This window comes from Aspergillus aculeatinus (assembly GCF_003184765.1).
Source record: "Aspergillus aculeatinus CBS 121060 unplaced genomic scaffold BO66scaffold_28, whole genome shotgun sequence".
NCBI classification, from domain to species: domain Eukaryota; kingdom Fungi; phylum Ascomycota; class Eurotiomycetes; order Eurotiales; family Aspergillaceae; genus Aspergillus; species Aspergillus aculeatinus.
In genome coordinates, this window is record NW_020291497.1 from 108,024 (window position 1) to 129,882 (window position 21,859).

The 21,859-nt window shown below is 53.5% G+C and overlaps 8 protein-coding genes across 8 annotated transcripts in view; 2 read left to right on the forward strand and 6 right to left on the reverse strand.

Moving 5' to 3' along the window:
• Positions 1 to 1,302, reverse strand: part of BO66DRAFT_351024 (uncharacterized protein) — a 1,810-nt gene extending 508 nt beyond the window's left edge. Inside the window, exon 1 of the mRNA XM_025644733.1 lies at positions 8 to 1,302. Coding sequence (XP_025503238.1) covers positions 8 to 1,178 — 1,171 coding nt within the window. The 5' untranslated portion in view covers positions 1,179 to 1,302. The remainder of the gene's footprint in view (positions 1 to 7) is intronic.
• Positions 1,303 to 1,361: 59 nt separating this feature from the next.
• BO66DRAFT_351025 (putative 2-haloalkanoic acid dehalogenase) lies at positions 1,362 to 2,486 on the reverse strand. The gene has a single exon (XM_025644734.1). It carries the CDS (start codon positions 2,370 to 2,372, stop codon positions 1,629 to 1,631), a length of 744 nt encoding a protein of 247 aa, XP_025503239.1. The 5' UTR covers positions 2,373 to 2,486; the 3' UTR covers positions 1,362 to 1,628.
• Positions 2,487 to 2,900: 414 nt separating this feature from the next.
• On the reverse strand, positions 2,901 to 4,818 carry BO66DRAFT_392399 (aromatic amino acid and leucine permease). The gene has a single exon (XM_025647491.1). It carries the CDS (start codon positions 4,682 to 4,684, stop codon positions 3,014 to 3,016), a length of 1,671 nt encoding a protein of 556 aa, XP_025503240.1. The 5' UTR covers positions 4,685 to 4,818; the 3' UTR covers positions 2,901 to 3,013.
• A 319-nt stretch (positions 4,819 to 5,137) lies between these two features.
• Positions 5,138 to 6,698, forward strand: BO66DRAFT_429252 (NAD(P)/FAD-dependent oxidoreductase). Its single transcript, XM_025650444.1, has 2 exons — positions 5,138 to 5,711; positions 5,788 to 6,698. Exons 1-2 carry the CDS (start codon positions 5,175 to 5,177, stop codon positions 6,637 to 6,639), a joined length of 1,389 nt encoding a protein of 462 aa, XP_025503241.1. The 5' UTR covers positions 5,138 to 5,174; the 3' UTR covers positions 6,640 to 6,698.
• A 79-nt stretch (positions 6,699 to 6,777) lies between these two features.
• BO66DRAFT_375513 (flavin-containing monooxygenase) lies at positions 6,778 to 8,926 on the reverse strand (the record flags this gene model as incomplete). Its single annotated transcript, XM_025645653.1, has 4 exons — positions 6,778 to 8,177; positions 8,235 to 8,484; positions 8,550 to 8,560; positions 8,633 to 8,926. 4 exons carry the CDS (start codon positions 8,924 to 8,926, stop codon positions 6,879 to 6,881), a joined length of 1,854 nt encoding a protein of 617 aa, XP_025503242.1. The 3' UTR covers positions 6,778 to 6,878.
• Positions 8,927 to 10,167: 1,241 nt separating this feature from the next.
• BO66DRAFT_392402 (putative FAD binding monooxygenase) lies at positions 10,168 to 12,025 on the reverse strand. The gene has a single exon (XM_025647492.1). The coding sequence runs from the start codon at positions 11,836 to 11,838 to the stop codon at positions 10,258 to 10,260; it is 1,581 nt and encodes a 526-aa protein (XP_025503243.1). The 5' UTR covers positions 11,839 to 12,025; the 3' UTR covers positions 10,168 to 10,257.
• An 883-nt stretch (positions 12,026 to 12,908) lies between these two features.
• Positions 12,909 to 14,057, reverse strand: BO66DRAFT_392403 (uncharacterized protein). The gene has a single exon (XM_025647493.1). The coding sequence runs from the start codon at positions 13,702 to 13,704 to the stop codon at positions 13,084 to 13,086; it is 621 nt and encodes a 206-aa protein (XP_025503244.1). The 5' UTR covers positions 13,705 to 14,057; the 3' UTR covers positions 12,909 to 13,083.
• Positions 14,058 to 15,168: 1,111 nt separating this feature from the next.
• On the forward strand, positions 15,169 to 21,437 carry BO66DRAFT_420904 (ankyrin repeat protein; the record flags this gene model as incomplete). Its single annotated transcript, XM_025649914.1, has 7 exons — positions 15,169 to 16,197; positions 16,254 to 16,493; positions 16,549 to 16,870; positions 16,920 to 18,594; positions 18,652 to 19,670; positions 19,727 to 20,678; positions 21,422 to 21,437. The coding sequence occupies exons 1-7, from the start codon at positions 15,268 to 15,270 to the stop codon at positions 21,435 to 21,437; spliced, it is 5,154 nt and encodes a 1,717-aa protein (XP_025503245.1). The 5' UTR covers positions 15,169 to 15,267.
• Positions 21,438 to 21,859: the final 422 nt, after the last annotated feature.

The window sequence follows — 21,859 nt, forward strand, 5'->3', positions numbered from 1 at the left end:
TCGTCATCTTCGTCATCTTCGTCATCTTCGTCATCTTCGTCATCTTCGTCATCTTCGTCATCTTCGTCTTCTACTTCTTCTTCGGTGCTTGCACCATCATCCAACGGCAAGGACGGCATATCTACTATGCCGTCCATCAACATGCGCGTAATATTGTACAAGCCTTCACGGTCTCCTAACTGCGTATGCAGATGTCTTTCGCTGACCCAATCGCCAATACGCGGTTCATCATGCGCGCCGCCAAAGTCCACAACCCACGCGCCATCGTTAGGATCAATCAATACATTTGACGGCCGCGCATCACCCCACGTCAAGCCCAGCTCGTGCAGAAGATCCAGCGTCTCTGTCAGCTGGACCAAAAAATCACGTCGATATTCCAGCGGCATCTCCGGGCCGACGAGCGACTCCAACGTCCCCGCGTTCTCCACATACGAGATCAGCAGCCCGAGGTACGAGCCCTTTCTATCCCCGGTCACAAGGCCACAAACCCGCGGCACGCGCAGATCGTCGAAGTCCTCGACCTCGTGTAAGGCCTTATACGTTTCCATCTCGCGCACAGCGTGCTGCCACCGCCAGCACTGCAAGGGCTTGAAGTAGCACATGGGCATATCGCCAGCCATGGTGCTGCTGCGCGGCCAGACCATCGTAGGGGGCCTTTCAAGCTCTTCCTCGTCATCGTCCGCCGGAGCAGCGAGAATATCTTCCGGCTTGAACAGCAACCAGTCCGGGTGCAGCTCGTAGCGCGGCAGCCACACGCCCAGCTGCTGATCCCGCCGTGGCGGCACGTCGTAGTCCAGGAACGGCTCGGGTACCTCCTCGACCACGTACAGCTTCCACCGGTGCTCCGGCGGGTCCAGGTAGTGCGCCAGCGTCGGGAACGGGCCCTCGTAGGTGGGCTGCTCCAGCCGCTGCATCCAGCCCTCGAAGGGCCGCAGCGCCCACCGGTACAGCTGGTCCGCCGCGTGGCCACATGTGGCGCGGTCCTCGTCTGCATCGAACATGGTTCGCGTTACCTCCGTGTACGTCTCCAGCGTGATCGGCGATTTGTAGAAGTAGTCCTCGGAGATCCGTACGACGCATCGGCGACCCTTGCAGGCGGTGGTCACGTGTGATTTCTGGTCTCTGCCATCGTAGCCCACACTCACCATGCTGTGGGTGAGCGTGGCGTCTTCATCCATGATCTAGGATGCTGAATTGTGAAGACTGCGGTTGTGGGTCTGTCCGCAGGCATAAGAGCCGCGGTGGATGGATTGACAGAAAATGTGAAGCTGCTTGCCATGCACCAGCACTCGCACTGGAGCCTGACGCTGAAGCTTGAAACGCCAATTACACGGTCGAAAATTGTCAGACCTCTGGATTATGTCATCCTGTACTAGTCACGTGAATGCCATCAGCCACAGATCTCACGGCCACCACACCGCCAGGCGGGCAACTGTGTCGGCAATCCGCCGCTTCGATCGAGCACTCTCACGTCGTAACGAACCAGTAGACGAATAAATCGACAGTTAATATCCTTATACTCGTCATGATCGTCCATAAACAGACACAAAAACAACAGAAATTCATGAACTCTATAATCTATGACCCCCTACACCTAAACCTCCTCTCCTGCCATCAACCAAAGCCCCTTACTCATCCCTCACCTCCGTCGCCCGCACAATCCCCTCCGCCATCCCGACCAAATCATCCGCCGTGACATCCAACGCGGCCTCAAAGACCCGATAACACGGCTCCCCCTCGTAGACCGTACAATACGCGCCGCGGAACCCAGCCTTGGTCGCCGCCGCCACGTCCCACAGATGTGCCGCCGCGAACCACGGCTTCTCCTCCTCTCCGTCAACATACCCCAAGGCCTCCAGCGCGGGCCGATACGCCCGGAGCGCCGGCTTGGCCACGCCCGCCGTGTCGCAGCTCAAGAAATTCTCGGCGGGCATGTCGACGCCGCCGCGCAGGAAGTAGCCGCGCACGCGCTGCGTGTCCCCCGTCGTGAGGCACCAGACCGTGAACCCGGCGGCGCGGAGGGTGGCGAAGCACTCGGCGAGGCCGGGCCGCAGGGCCAGCGCGCTGTAGCCCTCGACGCAGGCGTCGCGCTGCGCCGGGGTCGCGAAGGCCGTCGGGTTGGCGACGCCGATCATGAACAGCGTCTGGTAGAAGAGCTCCGTCAGCACCTGCTTGTAGGGCTTGTAGCTCTCGGAGATGGACAGGAAGGTGAACTGCAGCTCCGCGTTGGTCATCCACGTGAAGCCCAGGCTCTGGGCCGTGAGGTTGTGCGCCGCCAGTTGCGGGCCCAGGGTTTGCTGGATCGTCTCGTAGAAGGCGCTGAAGGAGACGCAGGTGCCGACTACGTCGAAGACGACGTTCTTGCTGGTCATTTTTTGCGTGCGTGCAGGTGTGGTGTTATGTGTTCAGTTGGGTTGGGTTGGGCTGGGCTGGAGAGGAATGGAGTTGAGGCTGGTTGGTGGTGATGATTCAGTAGGGGGAAGAACATCAGGAGGGGTAGAGATGAGGTCGGAGTCGCTTTTCGGTCTTATCGCCAGCCGATACCGGGCCCGCGGCCGTGCGGGGAAATCTTAGTCGCGGCGGACACACGGCCGGGCAATCTATCGCATGCAGCTAGTTTGCTTAGGGAGCGTTAGTCGACATGGCCCCCACGCCTCATACATTGACCCGCGATATGAGATATGGGGTGGATATGCGGAGCGCTCGATAATCTCGATAAGCTCAGGGGTAATTGATGGTTTATCTTGCTCTCTATGCTTGACACATTCGGTGCTAGATAACACTGCCCGGACTGCTGCTACTTCAGTATTGCCCTTTCGGGCAACTAAGAGGAGAAACTGGAAGTAAATTATACAGTGGTAAGACACGGCAGGTCCAGTCGTCTCAGTCGTCTCAAAGATAAAAGAAGATAATACAGATTGATTATGACATTAGCTATGCAAATGAACACGCAAGATAAGTCGCTAGAATACAGACACACTATACTCGATCAAATCACACCCACCAAGTGGCATCATCCCCACAGAAAGTTCAACCGTCTAAGCCCGCGCTTCGGTTCCGGCTCAGGATCGGGGTTGGCTTGGTAACGCTCGATGAACGGCCGAATTGGCACATCCTCCAACCCAATGATCTTGCTCTTGGCCCAAAATTTATAGCCGAAATACAGGGCAAAAATGATGGGGACATTCAAGTATGAAGAAATGAATGTCTCCGTGGACCACTGGCCGTGGATGAAAGTCTGATACCCACCAGTCAAGAACAGAAGGCTGAAAAGCCCCAGCGCAAACCAGGTACCCCATGGCTGAAACGGAGCAGCCCAGGGCAGCTCCTTGTGCCGATCAATGCCCTGTCTTTTGCATGCGTAGAGAAAGCGCAGGTACACGATGCAGATACATCCCCAATTGACCAGGGTGGAAATCGAGACGATGTCCTGTAACCAGGTGAAGACGGTACTGGCCGAACTCGACAGCGTCATGTAGCCCAACGCCATGAAAACCCCCAGGATTGTCACGGCCACATACGGAATACCGAAGCGGTTGATACGCTTGAAGCACTGGGGTGCGTGGCCTTCGGCCGCCATCGCATACATGATGCGCGAACCGCCCAGCATGTTCGAGTTGCCGGCGGACCAAGCGGAGGTGAGTACCACAGCATTGATAATGGATGGGACGACTTTGAATCCGGCGTTCCGAGCTGCGATAACGAACGGGGACTCAGACGCAGTGCCCGAGGACCCCAGAAGGTTGGGGTCGTCGGAAGGGACGACTAGCCCGATCATGAAGATGGTCAAGACGTAGAAGAGTAGGATCCGGACAAAAATGCGACGAGCGGCCATGGGGATGGCATGACGGGGAGAACGTGTTTCCGCGGCTGCGACGGTAATGTTTTCGATTCCACTATAGGAATACAAAGCACTGTTCAGTGCTGTCCAGAATCCCAGGAAGCGCCCCAGGGAGCCTCCGATGCCAAGGTATTGCACAAACGGGCCCGGGTCGCGCCAATAGCGAAATCCAATGCTGGTTCGATCCGGGCCTCCACCGCAAGTAATCACCAGGGCCATGAGGTTGATTCCTATGACCAGCATGATCTTGAGGATGGAGAAGCCGAATTCAAGCTCGCCGTAGACGCGCACAAACACCAAGGCCGTGAGCAACATGAGAAGACCAAACACGGTGATCCAGACAGCATTGTTGATTGTGGTCCAGAATTCGATGACCACGGCGGCAGCAACAATCTCGGATGGGATGGAGACGAGATAGGAATACACTTGGTTCCACCCATTGGCGAAGGAGAGGGCTGGGTCCACGAACAACTCAGCATAGCGAATGACTCCACCCTGGAGCGGAACGAGACTGCCCATCTCGCCCACCGCCGCCACCACGCTGAACACCGCCCCACCGATGATCGTGTATGCCAGAAAAGCTCCCAGCGGTCCTGCGTGGGCAATTGCCCGTCCTGAACTCAAAAACAACCCAGTGCCTATCGTCCCGGCTAGAGCAATCATCTGAATGTGACGCTGGTGTAGCCCCTGATGAAAATCACGAGCTTCATCGAGGTGGCCGGGTGCGGCGGCCTCAAGGTCCCCGCCATACTTTTCGTTGGTCTGTTGGTAAGGCGGCTTTTTCTCCGAGGGGGCGGAAACATCCATAGTGACAGAAGATTGCGTGAGAGAAATCGAGGCCATGATTCACAGAAACGAGAGAGCAAGAGTGGCGCCATTTTGTATTGTGCACACTGATGCCCAATACCCCGCATTGGAAATCGGAATTCCCTTGTTGGTCCATGAAGATGAAGCTAGTTACCATGGTGAGGATCGACTGTCTGTGACCGCTGTTGTTGTGGTTTGTGTTTGCTAGACGCTTATCAGATGATTAGGTCCGGCTCCAATTACCTATTCGGGACGGGCCGCCGTCTGGGTGTGTGCGTGTGAAGGAGCGACCGACCGACCGACCGACCGACTGACTGATAGTGAGTGCCAGCCGTCCGACCGCCTGACCGATAAGATAGTCGACGCGATAAGCACACCAAACAATACAAACGATAAAACGATAGAACGATAAGCCTCGGCTGTTATCGCCGACTCCTTAAAAAGGATGCACGGGGCGCGCGATAACTAAACTTCACCACCGCAACTCTACGCCCATCAACCTACACACCCGACCTTCCTCCTAACCATGCCGACTTCCACTTGCTTTCCAGGCTCCAATCCAGGAGAGTGCTTCTGGCAGAATCAACCCCATGAATTACACAACTTTCGGTCCACCGAACAACTACCCGAGCAGTCAGAGGTGGTGATCATTGGCGCCGGGTACGCTGGCACGAGCACCGCGTACCACCTGCTTCGCGACCATGGGGACGCCATCAAGTCAATCACCATTCTGGAAGCGCGAGGGGCCTGCTCCGGGGCGACCGGCCGCAATGGAGGACACCTCCGTCCGGACTTCTACGGCCACATTCCGACCTACATCGACCGGGCGGGCGTCCGCGCGGGCGCAGAGATCGCGGAGTTCGAGATCTCCCACCTCCACGCGATGAAGAAGTTGATTGAGGAGGAGCAAATTGACTGCGACTTCACTCTGACGCGCTCCATCGACGTCTGGTGCAACGAGGAGGCGGCCCAGAAGGCCAAAGCGGTGTATGATCGCATGAGGTCGCTGAACCTGGATTACATGAATGACGTGGTCTTTTACACCGGCAAGGATGTAGAGGGGGTGAGTGATTTCGACCACAAGATACCCCATGCCCCCCCCCCCAAACTCACGCAAATGTACTAATCACCCAGCGCAGATCTGCGGGGTCAAGGGCGCCAAAGCCTGCGCCTCGTTCACGGCGGGAACGATGTGGCCATACAAATTCATCCTCCACCTCCTCAAATCGGCTCTAGCGTCGGGCAAGGTGAACCTGCAGACGTTTACCCCGGCCCAGTCCATCACCCCCGCACCCCACGGCGGTTTCACCATCCAGACCCCGCGCGGCAGCCTGCACGCCGCCACCGTCATCCACGCCAACAACGCCTACGTCGCGGGCCTGCTGCCCGAATACGCCAAGAACATCGTCCCGTGCAAGGGGATTTGCTGCCGCATCACCGTGCCCGCGGGCACGACCGCCCCGCTGCTCAACAACTCCTACATCAACCGCACCGAGGACAACACCCTCTCCTACCTGATCCCCCGCGCCGACGGGAGCATCGTCGTCGGCGGGGCCTCGTCCAAGTTCCGGCCCTTCAAGGAGCAATGGTATAACAACGTTGACGACAGCGAGCTCATCGACGCCGCCAAGGACTACTACGACGGCTACATGCAACGCACGTACCGGGGGTGGGAGAACACCGGGGCGAAAGTCGACCAGATCTGGACGGGCGTCATGGGGTACTCGTACGATTCCAACCCGCACATCGGTGCGGTGCCCGGCAAGGAGGGCCAGTTCATCCTGGCCGGGTTCAATGGCCACGGCATGCCGGTCATCTGGCGCTCCGCGCAGGAGTTGGCCCGGATGGTGGTGCAGAAGATTCCCTTTGAGGAGACGTGCATGCCTCGTCTGTTCCAGACGTCTCAGTTCCGCATCGATCGCGCGATGAACGGGTCGGAGGACGATGGGGATATTCTCGGCACGGGCAACTTTCCCTCCACTAAGCCTTGATTCACTCCGGAAGGTAGCCTGAGAATGGCATTTGTACATATATTGAATTTCTTGAAGATAATACAATGAGTGACGGCTGTTTCGTTATTACACTTGCTCGCGACTCTGGTGGTTCGAGTTAGCATGTAGATCGGCTGCAGCAGTTGTGAATCATTCTATGACCGCACCTGCATCCAAATCGATAATCTAGTTGATGACATTCTAGTTGCGCATATAGGAGATAGCAGTCTACCCCATCGCTAAACATCCCACCATCCTTCCAAATAAGATTTCAAATCAATATGGTCCGGTTGTTGTAAGTGAGGTGTCAAGTCCGCATCAGGCTGCATCTCTCGTGCTGTCCACCCGTTTCCCAAGTAGGCGAATCTGTTCCCGCTTGGGTTCGTATACGTATACTCCCAGTCCTCCCACCGCGGGTCCCGCCGAACGAAATTTGCCAGACTGGCACTTCCTGGAAAAAGCCCATGCACAAACCCATTCGGTCGGCCCCCGTTCATCCACGACCGACAGTTTGCCTTCCCTGGCGTCGAGTCATCGTTGCCTGTCCAAACCGTCCGCGGGAAGAACGCATGGCAATACTCGAGGAAGTCATCTGCCGCGGCCTTGGCCGGCACGAATGTGCGAACTCCCTGGCTCCGCACTTTGCGAATCATCTTCGCAATATAGGTGATCTGGTTCTCCACGCAGTTGGGGATCGTCCCGCTGGGGCCGACAACGTGGGCCCCGCCCAGCCAGAGCGCATTGGGGAACCCGGGCGTCGCCGTTCCGAGATACGTGTAGGGGAACCCGTATATCCCGTCGGATGCCCACGCCTCGCAGAGATTTACCCCAGAGGCCACAACCGGGAACGGTGGCACGAGATCGGAGTTGGCGCCCGTCGCGCAAATCACTACATCCGCGCGCCTTTCCACCCCGTCTACCGTCTGGATCCCGTCCCGCGTCAGGCGCTCGATCCCCGACCGGATGAGCTCCACGTTTGGCTGGATCAGCGCTTCCAGATAACCCGGACCTGGGGTGGGACGGCGACAGCAGGGCGGGAAGTCCGGGATCAGGTCGCTGAGGAGGGTCTCGTTGTGCTCGACACGGGTCAGCATCGAGGCCGTCCACATCTGCCGCAGGAAATCGTTCTCGGGCGAGTCCAGGAAGCAGGTGGCGAACCCGCGGAAGAACTCGGCTTCTTTTTCCTTCCGGTACTGTAGGTAGGTCTGCGGGTCGCGGAAGGATTCCAGCTTGTCCGCTGCGAAAGACGCCCGTTGCCAGTCCCCGTCGACGTTGGGCGGGTGGACGATCCAGGTTCGGCTGCGGGCGTAGTGATCGATCTTGGCGGCGATGGGTTGGATTTCGGGTAGGATCTGAATGCCTGATGCACCGTTGCCGATGAGAGCGATTTGTTTACCTTCGAGCGGGACGCTGTGGTCCCAGTTGGATGAGTGGAATATGGCGCCTTGGAATTGATCTATGCCTTTGAAGTTGGGGATGCGCCAAGTGTTGAAGTACCCGATTGCGGTGATGAAGATGTCGAAGGTTTCCTCATAGATCTTTTCTCTTGTTAGCACGAGTTGGATTAGATTATGGGATAAGGTACGCGTCGTCACCTTGTCATCTCGAAGATCTTGGATGGTAACTTTCCATTTGGCTTCCCCCGTCTGCCATTCCGCTCGAAGGACTTTGCGCTGCAGACGCAAGTACTTGTAGACATCGAACCGACGGGCAAGGTCCTGCCAGTACTCGCGAATCTCTGGTCCTTGCGCGAACTCTTCTTTCCACTGAGTGTTCGGCGCGAAGCCGGACTGGTAGACGTGGGCAGGCACATCACACCGCACACCAGGATAGGTATTCTCGAACCTGTACAACAGAGAAGTGAGAAAAGCACGTTAGAGGTGTCAAGGATACCAGGGATTGCAACGTACCATGCACCGCCCTACAAGCCCGTCTCAGGATTGACTGCTCTGCATACAGCTCCAACGAAAAGAATGGTAAAGGGGCAGCTTACGACATCTGCATTTTTCTCCAGGATGGTCAGATCGATCCCTGGCACTTTGGAAGGGAGTAAGATCCCTGCTGTAATCCCCGACAGTCCCGCCCCGACAATTCCCACGCGAATCCCACGTGGCTGGTCACCGGGATGGTCCTCGATGCTGAATCTCGGTCGTGTTGTCGCAGCCTCGACAGGGGTGATTTCTTTGTCCACCACCACGGGCTTTGCTTTCTCGGGAATTGACGGCTTGTGACATCCCTGCTGGCGGTTAGGAAGCTTGTGAGCTCTGAGCGCTACGGTTTCGGCCATCCTTGCGTGACTGATGTAATTCCTGTTGTTGAGATTGAATCTCCTGTGTTCTGTGTAGGAGGACGAGCGCTAGATGGTGAGTTCCTTTCTCTATTTCATGTCTTCCCATTAAGCTTCCTCGCGAGCAATTAAATTTCAGCGCCTTGGCTAGGGAAAAGCTGTGGGGTGGGAGAATAATAGGCACGCTGGTGCACACAATAGACAGGTGTATTATTTCTCAATCGGTTCTATTGTTCTCTGGTACGTACCCGTTACATTACACTCAGATCTCGCTTACCAGATTTAGGCCCGGGTCTACCACGCCTGCGCTTTCTTTATTCCTTTGAAGGTGCTAAGTACACGTGGCTATGCTCATTCCTTTCACCCAGTCTATGGGTTCATATTTAAGGTTGTCTTGAGATGATTGCGCTATGCAAGTTGCGCGGCGCCGCGATCTTGGCTACAGGGTACAATAAACTAGTCTTGGGGTACAGGTTTGCAAGGCCAACACTTGACAAACTGGATATGAACTTGCTCAACTGCAGCGCAGACATTCGATTTTAGCAAATAATTACGAATTACTTCGATATCTGACAGCTAAAACCGCCATGGGCTGGGACACCATGCCCTCGCTCTTTGAAGTGTATATGTGGAGCAACTTAATCGCTCCTGCGGCACCACATCCAACCAGCAAGAATATCTTGGCAGAATTATTGTATGCTTTGCTACGAATGAAATAAAGTTTGAAGCACTACCTAGTACCTAGTAGTCTCCGCTAACCGGGATCCCGTCAGAAAGGGATCAAATCTTTTTGTTTGCCTTCTCATCCGTATTGCTTTGTCATATGATGGGCGGACTAGCCAACTCAAGGCAGGTGTATTCCATCCGAACGACGGATCTCGGCCCCATCGCCACCCTTCGCGTCTAACCTTGAATCCGAGTGATATAGACAGGATCCATGAAAGATGGGTAGCATCATACCAAACTTGCTGGAAGCCATTACATCGCTTCATGTAGACACATTGGCGTTATGTAGCATGTAAACATATACGGTCGGTCTTAGAGCCAGTGCCTCTGAGAGACGCTCTTTCCTATGCTTCGGGGTCGGAGCACTACCACAGCGCAGCCCACTGAATCGTGGCTTCGGTGATTGTTTACTCAAACATGACGCTCAGAAGCTGGCTTTACTGGGCTCCTTTACGCAGAATTTCATTACTCGCGCCTTGCGAGCTGTATGGTGAACTGGGCTAATATTAAGTCTAACTGGTTGGCGAAGAGGTTGGTATGTATTCTATTCTTAGTAGAGTTGAGATCCTTGGACATTAGACATCAAAAAGCGGAATAAAAGAGTACTAGGAAATATTGAGCTGGGTATCGCGGAAAAAAGAATCGAATCGCTCGGGTTTACCTGAGGCCTCAGCCACTGCCACATATGTGTCGGGGCGGATCAGATATGCCGCATTCCGTGCTAATCCTGCTTGGCCATACTGAGAGGTCCAGCTAAAGCAATGCAACGGAATGTTTCTCAGCTGGCACCATTTCACCAGCTCAGTCGAAGGGTCGCCGTACACATGGACCTGCCAGGTGATTTCCTTCAGAGATTCGTAGTTGTCGCCCTCACCTACTGACACCCATGGTAGCCGATCTCCACCCTTGATAGTGCCGGCAGACCCGGCAGACAGCAGGCTGTGTTGATACTGTATCTTGAGCTGTGACAAGCCAAAGAATATCCGTCGACGAACAAAGCCAAATTTGACTGCAAGCTTCACGACAAACGGAATGAGATAACTGCGCAGGAAATTGGCCAGCCAGCCTCTGGCAGCCAGTTTGTTGAAGGCCGAATCGGTTGTCTCGACGAGAGTCAGCGCAAAGGCTCGTCGCTCCGACTCGTAGGTATCTAGTAGTGATGCATCCGCCTTTCGCTGTAATACAGTAGCCAACTTCCAAGCGAGATTGATCGCATCGCCGATGCCTGTGTTCATCCCCTGTCCTCCCACTGGACTATGGATATGGGCAGCGTCCCCAACGAGAAACGCGCGACCGCTCCGGAACTTGTCGGCCACGCGGTGATGAACTCGATACGCCGTGAACCAGTTCACCTTGTCGATTTGCATCATCTGGCGCATAGCTGGTGTGGCGAGGGCCAGGTCCTCGAAGTTGACCTTCGAAATATCCTCCTTGGCTTGGATGTGGGCCAGCTGCTTCCCATCCACGTTGCCTATCAGTCGCGCATGTCGCTTAGTTTCGTAGGCAAGAGTGAGGAAGGTGACATCGCCGTCGAGTTGGAGGTGTCCTTCGCCATTGATGGCAGGCCCTTGGCCCTCGATATCGGCGACAAAGAATATTTGACCATACGTCTCGCCGGTGAACTTGATCCCTGCCGTGTGCCTGACCGCGGAATGGGCGCCGTCGCACCCGACAATGTACGCGGCTTCACACGTCTGGAGGTCATCTGCTGCTTCGCTCGACTCCAGCGAGGGATTCCGTGTTCTCGGGTCCCTGAACCGCGCCACCACTCCGCCATCGTTCTCCGCGAAATCCACCAACTCCATGTTCCGTTCCACCTCCACCCCGAAGTCTTTCAACCGCTCTTCCAGCAATCTCTCTTGCACATCCTGAGGAACAATCAAGATATACGGATACGGCGTCAGCCCCATTCCGAAGTGACCGAAGGGGATGCGAAACCGATGCACTCCCTGTGTCCAGATATTCGTTGCCCCCAACGAATGGCCCAGGGCCACCAGCCGATCTCCGAGATCCAATTGTCGATACAGCTCGAGAGTCCGAGCATGGACTGCCAGCGCGCGGGAGGTTGTGGCGGTGCGTTCCGCTCGGTCGGTGATGCGGACCTTGATGCCTTGGCGCGAAAGCCAAAGTGCCGTGACCAGGCCGGTGGGGCCTGCGCCGACGATGAGGACTTCAGTTTCGTGCATTTTCTGCTTTGCTTGTCTGTTCGAATATGGTGTTGATACAAAGTGGAAAGTCGCTGACTCTTTATACCAGTGCACATTGCTTGGCGAAAACAGCAAGGCTGACCCATCACCTGACTGGGAAGAGTCAAGTCACAAGCGGTCGGGGAGACCAGGAGGCTCGGCTCTCGGTTTTCCGTTAGAACCGATGGGGCGGGAAATGCGGGCCTCGCAAGGCCGGCCACCGCTGGCGGGCCCCGTATTCCAGATCCATGATCATTAAGTCAAGGCCGATCGATAAGATCGCTCAGCTGGTTATTTTGTAGCTCTCAGCATATGTGAACAGGAAGTAGGCTTGTAGTTAGCGTTCTTGATGAAACCGTCATAGATATAGTATATCTGAGGCGGGACAGGTCGAGCTGCCCCGTCCCAACGATTATCCCCAGCTGTCCACCATCAAGTTAGGTGACCAAACCTTAGCTCCGATATTTTCATTTCAGCTATCATTCAGCGTTTAGGATGATTCGTCTACTTTTTCAGAATTTATATTCGGAGCGATACAGATATCCATACCTAGTGGGCTTCGCCGGTAATTGCCACACTGAATAATGGTTGTAAGTAACTTCAGGATATGCTTGGCATACACTTTGGTGTGGAAAAACGCGGTGGAAAAATGCGGCTGTGCGTAGGGTGCATGGTCGGACAGTATGAGACGGCGCGGACTCCAAGGCCTTCCTCCGACGGCCCCACTACAAAGCTGAGCAGACCCGCCCGCACATTCTTGTCATTGACCAACTCCCTCAGCGAACGAGTCCCCCAGATGACCAGTCATTCAATAGCCTAGGACTTCAATTTGATTTTAGGGACATGCTGCTTCCTGCATAGCGTGCAGCTCCCTTCGCGCAGCTGAGAATCATGACCAGTCCGATTCCACGGTCCGGTTTCTGACCGTCAACAATATCAAAGTCGACTCCGAGGCTCATGAGTTAAAGGCAAGTCCGCGGGCACCACAAGACCTCCTGTCGTCCTTCGCCTCTCCCAAAACATTTTAACTTCAGCCCAATAACTGTCGGAATGATCTCTCACCAAGGCGCAGTGCGGGCTATCTGGAAAAGTGATCCGTTTCACTGCACAACACTTCCCCAAGTCGGCAGCCGCCTCTCTCTGGTGCGACTCCACATCCTCCCATCGAACCATTTGATCCGCTGTTGAATACAAACATAGCCTGGGAGCCGTCCTCCCAAACACCGCTGGGTCATTCAACTGCCGTCACAGGCCCCGAATCGAGCTCATCCATCCTGTCTGCTGAAGTCCAGTAATAACGCCAATCACCGGATAAAGCAGTACTCTGCCGACCGCTTGCGCCAGCACTGAGGACGGCGGTAAAGAGTGCACTGCGGCCTGGTACGCGCGCCCGAAGGAAGTATTACCCGGACAGCAATCGAAGATGATCCCGCCCAGATATCTCCCCAATTCGAGTGGTGGGTGACCTCTCGGATCCTCCATCTGGAGAGAGAGGGCTAATTGGATGGCGGTGTTGCACCCGCCATGAGAGAAGATATGCAGAAGGATTGACTGGCTGTCATTGTGGTCGCCGCTGCTGATCAACCGCCGCAACACATCCCGGGCCGGGGCCAGGCGCGCGTGCAGGACGCTGAAAGGGAGTAGACCGATTTCTAGGATGCGCGTCGTGGTGAGAAGAATCGCAGAGGTCGGATACAAGCCCTGATAGCCTGAGATGTATTTCTGGATCCGCGGGGGCGTGGCGCCTCCCAGCCAAGTACAGAGAGTGATCAGGGCGGGGCCACTGCTCGCTGGCTCGGGAGGTTGGAAAAAGTGGATGTTTTCGCCGATCGGCTGTAGAGGGTGGAATTGGAAATCCTTCGCCATGGTCTATTAGTTTTCTCTGATAGCAATATCTATCAAGTGTAGAGATGCAGACCATAAACACGTCTCTGTTGGTGCAAGAAGAAAAGAAACAAAGGAGAAAGAAACGAACAACAGAGGTGTGGTGGGCAAGCAAGGAAGCATTGACCTAGCCTGCAGTAGAAGTAGATATACCCGAGGTTACTTCTTGGCTCTTTAGGTAGTAAGTTGAGTCGAACAGGCCTAGTGCGTACAGCATGATGAACGCCTTGCCAATGGAAGCCTAACAGTTTCAGTATCGGGGGAACTTGGAAACTATACAGGTGTTCCAGTTCGGAGGAATCCCATCTAAAGAATTGAAATACAACTCGCGATGATAGTCTACGATCAAACAGTAGTCACCATAATCACTTCAGCGCTTTTCGCATCGTGAACTATCAGTAATGATACCTTCTAAAATGTTCCCTAGAAGAAGCAGTGAGACTATTCAGAAACTCGTGGCGAGTCTTGCCGGCACTGATCTATAATACCTTGTACACGAAGCCCAGTGCAGGCTCGCTGTGAGTCTAATTCGGTGCAGATTGGATTGCGAGACCTGTAAAACTGCATATATCTTCGCAAACTAGCAACGGCAGCAGGTCTACCAATTGATGGTCGCCAGGCTGTGCTATGTCTATCAGTTCTCTGAGCCACGCTTGTATTGAAAGCAAATAAATACATATTAGTTCATAGGAAATGATTTTGCATATTTTAGATGGTGTGTGTTCTGACACATATTCAAGCAGGCCGAAACCAGATTCAGCAAACGCGAGGACACCTTAGGCCTTGGCGTGATATATCCACAAAGCATACCTGAATAAAGTACTTACCAAATGAGATGACTGCTGAGAACCCTGTAACTAGTAGCCACAATCTAAGATCTAACATTCGCTACTTTACGCCCGGTGGCTTGGAAATGGTGGAGTAACCACAGCTTCCCTGTAATTTGTAGTACTGTACAGTACGTACTGGGTACGGTGCATACCTAGCCCCCAGGTGGCGCAGATATCCATGCAGATCGCTCCGCAATATCCGTTAATGAGATCCGGACGGAGAGATCTGAGTGGTACATAGTAACACCGGATCCAGTTCAATCGATCAGCTTGTATCGAAGCGTGAATAGAAATATGACGTCATGGTCCACTCAACGTGAAGTTTGCGCTTCTAAGCCATATTAGGCTACACTTGTGCCTAAGGCTTCAGGCATCTATGAAATGTCTGCCTAGACTAAGCCTAACCAGAGTATCGGTGCCTGGTTATTGTGCCAGAGCGGTGAGTATTTCTGCCTACAGGCACCGGAGGTGAAGTTTACACTAGCCCGCTTTGGGAAAGTACTCAGTCCGATCAATGATGGATCTTCTGGACTTTAAGTTATAACACGGCAAGACACCTCCACCTCGATGTGGATCGTTGACAATTACATCTTCCTTTCAGCTCGCTCGGTTGAGAGGCCTTCGTCCCTTGATTCTTAAATCCTCAACTCGCTCCCCTTAAAAACTTACTTGACTCCTTTCGCATCGTCACCTCTCTCCTTCGCTCGCCCCAAACATGGCGAATATGCTTACACTCCCATCTCTACCGGTCAACCACCGGAATCTCCCCAGCTGGATCGAAAGCCAGCCCCTCGCCTCAGTCCATGATCTTGTGCAACCGTACAATCAATACGATGCGGTCGTACGCAAGCTGTTTGCCCAGGAGCCATCTCATCCCCTCCTAGAAGATCCTCACTTGAATGTCGTTCCACTGTACAATGAGAATGGCACGGCCAATATCCACATGCGGGCACGCCAGCTAGAGTCGGAAACTCCGCAAGAGAAAGAGAAGTATATTCTACCATTGAAAGGCGAAGACCGTCGACCCAGTGGTTCTCCAGCGGTGGTCCCGAAGCTGGAAGACTTCCAACGAAACTTCACTATCTTTTCTGAAGGCGCATTGAGTGATTTTGACTGGTCGAATGTGGTGGTCGCAGGAAGTGCTGTTGTGACTTGCTTACTTCCAGTGCCAGAGAAATACAATGACTCGAAGCGTTCGCTGCGCCAATTCTATCACGAGAAGATAGCGCCCGCGTCCGATGTTGATATCTTCTTATATGGGCTGGGTGAGCAGCAGGCCCTGGAGAAGATCAAGCAGATCGAAGACCGGATCAAGAACACCATCCTCTACGAGACGACGACGGTCCGAACCAAGAACACAATTACAATTGTCTCCCAGCATCCAACCCGCCACATTCAAATTGTCCTGCGCATCTACAAATCAGTAGCGGAGATTTTGACTGGATTCGATGTGGACTGTTCTTGCGCCGCCTTCGACGGAAAGCAAGTCTATGTCTCGCCTCGTGCTTTGGCGTCATATCTTACACAGATTAATACCATTGATCTGACAAGACGCTCCCCATCTTATGAAAGCCGCCTTTCTAAATACTCTCATCGTGGATTCGAAATCTTCTGGCCAGGGCTTGACAGATCACAAGTCGATCCAGTAAGTCGGCACCTGCAAGACATACTTCTGATCTCTGGACTAAAGACCTTGGACAGACGATATTCGAGCGAAGTTTCACGAGGGTAGTTGGTTTGGCCCGCTTGTTGGTTTTAGAGAGACTACCCAAGCAATCCGACCGAGACTTTTACATTGAACAAAGACGAGAGGAACGTGGTCGGCCGGCACCCAAAAGCAGGTCATGGCGGAGGGGCGTGCGTGGTGATCTCAAGAGCGACTGGGATGACGAAATTGCGGAGTGGGAGAACGAAGACCATATCTCCTCATATGAGACATTCGTACGTCTTCTTGTCTGTTCTACAACGGGCTGACCTGCTGATATTCTAGCATTAGAGAATTCCATATGGACCGAGGTACAACGCTAAGAGAATCGAGCGACTTATTTACGCAAAGGACCTGTTACTCAACGCGGAATGGAACAAGAAAAAAGAAAGACAGGTTGACCTTCACAGGCATCCTGCTTTCTTTGGAAATGTGGAGGATGTTATCCAAGATTGTTGTGGTTGTTGTCCCAAACCAATATCGCCCGAGGACTATGAGATTGCGGAAAAGGAAAGCAAGATTTATGTCTCGGGAGACATTTCCTTCATCAAGGATGATCCTGGTCGCCAAGAGATCGGAAGTTTCAACCCAACCACAGATACCGAGTGGACTGGTAAGCGCAATTCACCTGATGACAAGGCTTCTACTGACAACCGAAACAGATATGGCCTATCTGGGACACACCGAAGTACTTTGCCAGGCGATCGTTGACTGTGACCTTGAAAAGGTGCGGGAATGTGTCTCAACGGACGCCCTAAGTGTGAACAGTCGCGATTGCACGGGCCGCACACCGTTACATCTAGCTTGCATGTCCTCAACACCAGCAATTGTGCAATGCCTTGTCGGTCATGGCGCAAGGCTGGTGTCTCACCTGGCGGATGGCCGATCTGCCCTACACCTAGCCGCAGCACAAGGGTCGGTGGATATGGTCCGTATCTTACTCATGAAGAGTGAGCAAAACGAAGCCGAAGCAGATAAACTCAAGGTGTCGGCAAATGAGGGGAATGATCCTAGTTCTGCTGAGGAGGCACAGTCTTTCACTACCGGGTCATTCGTGAAGGTCGACAAGAATCTTGATACGGACATCGATGATCCGCTCCCGATTGACGACGCGGAAGATGAACCTGATGTTTATGACATAAATGCCGCGTCCTGGGATAGTCGTACAACTGCACTTCATCTAGCCATTCTCAACGGCCATGCTGATGTGGCCCACGAGCTCGTGTCATCATTCGGAGCAGACGTGCTTTTGCCGGTGAAGCTGGTGCATGATTACGACAACAGTCCCAAGGCCGCTATCTTGAACCTGGTACTCACACTCAACCTACTTCCCACTGAGGCAGCTACAATGACCGAAGCTCTTCTGAAGCTGGGCGCATCGCCAGCACAAGCTGATATGGACAATACCACCCCGTTGACTTACGTCGTTGCCTCTTGGTACAACAACCTTCTGGACGTCTTTATGAGCTACAGCGCGCCCGCAACGAAGAAAGCAATTAATTACTTCACTTGCAGAGGTTCTTCTTGGTATCCCAAAATCTTTACGCCACTCATTGCGTCGATCTCGTCAAGGAATTATGAAGGGGCACATAAACTGTTGCAAGCCGGGGCAAGCCCATCAATACAATTCGAACAGTTCGTCAAGCCTGGCCAAGGGGCTTACGAGCAACTTCGAGACAGATCAAATGATCGGCTGAAGGAAATCTTCCGACACCGACTGACACAGCCTATCATGTTAGCGATCCAACAGGATCTACCATTGCTTGCGCTCGAGCTCTTGGAACTTGGAGCTGACGCCAATACACTGACACCCGAGGCCTATAGGGCTCAGGATGAGGATTACCAGCTGGGAAGCAATGGTGATGGCATGTCTTTGCTGGACTGCGTTCGAAATAAGCTCAAGGCGCTTCGTGCCTATCCGGAAGATGACTCAGAACAACGTTGCTGGCAGACATACAGCTTCGAAAAAGACTATTTCTCTGATCTCACTGAGAATACATATCAATGGTGGTCGACAAAAAATCTTGTGTGGGACGCCAAAAAGCAGAATCGGGTACAGAAATTTTGGGGCCGCAATTCCAACAACCAGGGTCTGGAAGAGAATGGTCAAGCAGAGAAGGATCTAGCTGTTCAAGCCCTTCTCTCTGATTTCGAGACCTTAGAAGCTGCCCTTATTAGCAAGGGAGGCAAGCCTCTCTACGAGCTACGCCCAGATCTCATCGAGTTCCAAGAAGAAAGTACAAAGGAACAGAAGAAGCTCAAGCCCTTCGAGCCCGAGTTCCAATTCTCCAATGTGCGCGATATGACTGACAAAAAGCAGGAAGCCTATGTTGAGCTGTAAGTATCACACCTGTTGGGCTTTTTATAAGTACATTCTAACTGTCAATCCCTCAGGTTTCAAGCAGCTTGGGCTGGCGACCTGGACACTGTCAAGCGCCTTACCTTGACAGTTGAAGACGCCGAAAACGACCATCTGCCACTGCAGATTGCTGCGCGCGATGGACATGACTTTTCTCCATTCTCTATTGCCGCCATACGTGGGCACTATCAGCTGGCGAAGGTTATCCTCAAGATCGCACAAGCGCAATTCAAGCCGAAAGATTCCGAGGTCCATGAAGAATATGAGTTGGACCTGGAAGACAGTGATTTGTTGCTCGACGACAGCGACGGTATCGGTTTCCGCAAGAACGTGGTTTCTAGCAAGTTCACCACCGAAGACATAGGCGAGGCGGTAGAGCAAGTTGAGAGTGAAGTCTCCGCTTTTGAAATGTTCAACTGGAACTGTCAGGGGGCTAGGTACCTTGCGGCCCAGACCGACAAAGACATGGACGCTTTGGAGACCGGCGACAAATTCTGCAAGGACACGTCTAATTGTCCCAACGGCCTTCTCGAGTATGCAATCTGGGTCAACAACGTTGAGCTGCTGCGTTTCGTTTTAAACCTCGGTCAGGAACTCGCCGAAGCAAAAGCTCCATCTGAGAAGAATGTCTATCGAGTATCATGTGATGCCTCACGATTGGCGATGCGAAAGGGGCATTTGACCTGTCTCCAAGAGCTTATTCGACATACGGGCGCCGACTTGCCTATGGAGGCCATGTTACGATCGTGCGAAGTGGATCCCACGGAGAAACCAAAGTCCTATCAAGGGCTGTCCATTCATGGCAAAAAGAGAGCGGACTGGGCGGCGGCTGGCAGAGGGATGACGAACTCATGGGATGAAATGAACGATCACCCACTTCTTGTGGCCGCAATTGAAGGAAGTTTGGAAGGTGTCGAGTGGTACTTGAGCCCAGCGCCGGAAAGGCTCTACACAGAGTTCATTATGGAGCACCAGCACGATGCGAGACTAAAGGTGTTGGCTCGAGAGGGGGATAAAACAACGAAAGCACTTACAAAATGGCTTTCATCAAAGAGTGAGTGCCCAGTCAAATTGCTCTTTAAACTTTTTTTGAGCTGACACAGAAACCAGCTCAGTTTGTGCTACATTGCGCGGTGCTTTCAGATCCGTCGGAGGACTCAACCAGATTGGTCAAATACCTGGTTCAGTGTGCTCCCGAGTATCTGGAAGTCAAGTCGATGGATGGTCACACCCCATTAGCATTGGCATTCTCCCTTCATCGGACAGAATTCGCCCGAATCCTTATCGATGCAGGGTCTGATCAGACCGTCCGCGACAACAAGGGCAACAACCTCATTCATCTAGCGCTCTGCGACGCATGCAACCTCCCGCGCCTAGCACCGGACAGCACTCGACAGCTTCTCCGTATGCTTGATCCTCGCCTCGCCTCTTCTTTGCTCACTGAGCGCTCTTCCGATGACCCAGGATCTCTCACCCCCTTTGCACGCTGGCTTCATTCTTCGAGCAATCAGCAGGGATGGGCGAGAAATAGCCAGGACGATAAGAGTCCAGACTTCCAGGCCACTGCACGTTGCGTGCTGGACTTCGCAAGCTCAATCAGCCAAAGATTTCTGGAGATGTTTGATGGTGCAGGAAACACACCAGTTCACGAAGCGGTTCGCTCTGGCTATCCTGAGTTGCTGAGGTTGTTGCTTGAGTATCGTCCCGATTTGCTGTTCCGTGAAAATGCCGTGGGAAGTACGCCTCTTGAGCTCGCAACCGACAGCTGGGTGACACACGTAACTTCGGCCTGCCCCTCAGTCGAGAGAGAAGACCTGACGCGAGAGGGACCTTGGAATCCCGAGATGACTTGTGTCCTTGAGCGCTCGACGGAGACCTTTAAGCCGGACTACCGCGCGCTAGAACATCCGAAGAAAGCCATTTACAGGATTGCTCGTGAGTCAGCCGCTCACCACCCAGCTAAGAGACGGTTGGTGAGTTTGAACGAGGCCACGGAGGTGACAAAGCGACTGGCGCTGCGAGGCAAGGAGGGGACCAGAGTCTCGAGCCAGGACAAAGATGAGTATGATGAGGTGACTTACTGGCACAAGTATGGCGGTTCAAAGCATTATGGGGCCTTCTCTGATCATAACTGAGAGGCGGAGTAGCGATTGCGGGTATGGAGACTGGGTGAAGGCTCTCTGGCTCAGAATCATGTTGCTTTTAATTACTCCCCTTATCTTCGAGCTCGCGACATGAGCATAAGCGAGACAATGAGCCTTATCCCTATTCACAGCTTCCGTGCTCAATGTCGGCAAACGTATTTCAAGTCCATGTGTAGTGTATTCATCTCCTCCAAAGGAGATCTTGTCAATATGTTTCAGGTGTGGTTCTCCAAATGCAAATCGAAAGTTGTGGGGTAGGATCATCTCGTACACCTAGCGTATCGTCAATTTCTCAAAGAGCACAGCTCTTTCTCATTGTACGTACAGGGTGACCCCGTCCTGGATAACAGCGGCATTAGTCTGCCAGCGTGTTGGTGGCATTCTAGTCCTTATTTCATGCTTTGTACAGTTCAGCACAACGTCATATCAGATGTGAAGCATTGCTAATTTGTGTACATACCCCGATATTCTAATTCTCACCAGGACTGTGACCTCCAAGCCCGGTTGGATACGGATTCGCCTGTATGTGTGCTTTGTATAGAGTCTTTCTCTGAGTAATAGCTCAATGGTCTCCATTACACTGGTGGTCTCTGGTGCGTATGCTTCAGAACCATGTGCTCCGTGCTTGGAAGTGTAGCAGATATGGAACCGTGGCGGATAGTCGTTGGCGTCGCTGACGAAGCGCAGAGAAAGCGATAGGTCTTTTGGGCGTTGACACGGGAGGGTCCGAGTCATTGCGATGGGTGAGCATAACGCAAGAGGAATGCGCGAGGGGAGACTCAGGGTACCTTAGATGAGCTCTTGGCCTGTGTAGTGATTGGCTAAACAAGTCCGGTGATGGGTCACGTCTTAGACGTTGAACCGTTCGAGGACCGCAGAAGAGGTCACCTCGCACTGGGTGTCCGGTCGGCGAGGGCTGAGCGAAGCTGGCGTGGCACGAGCTTTGCAATACACTTCCGGGCTCGGGGCTTGTTGACGTTGAGTACTTGAGCCTGTTCATGGGGAAGGTGGTTGTGGGAGTCCTGAGGCAGCTCAGGGCGGCGGCTTTGTGATCGGTTCCTTGTTTGCTTGGCGTTGTGTGTTTGTGAGGAATGGAAAG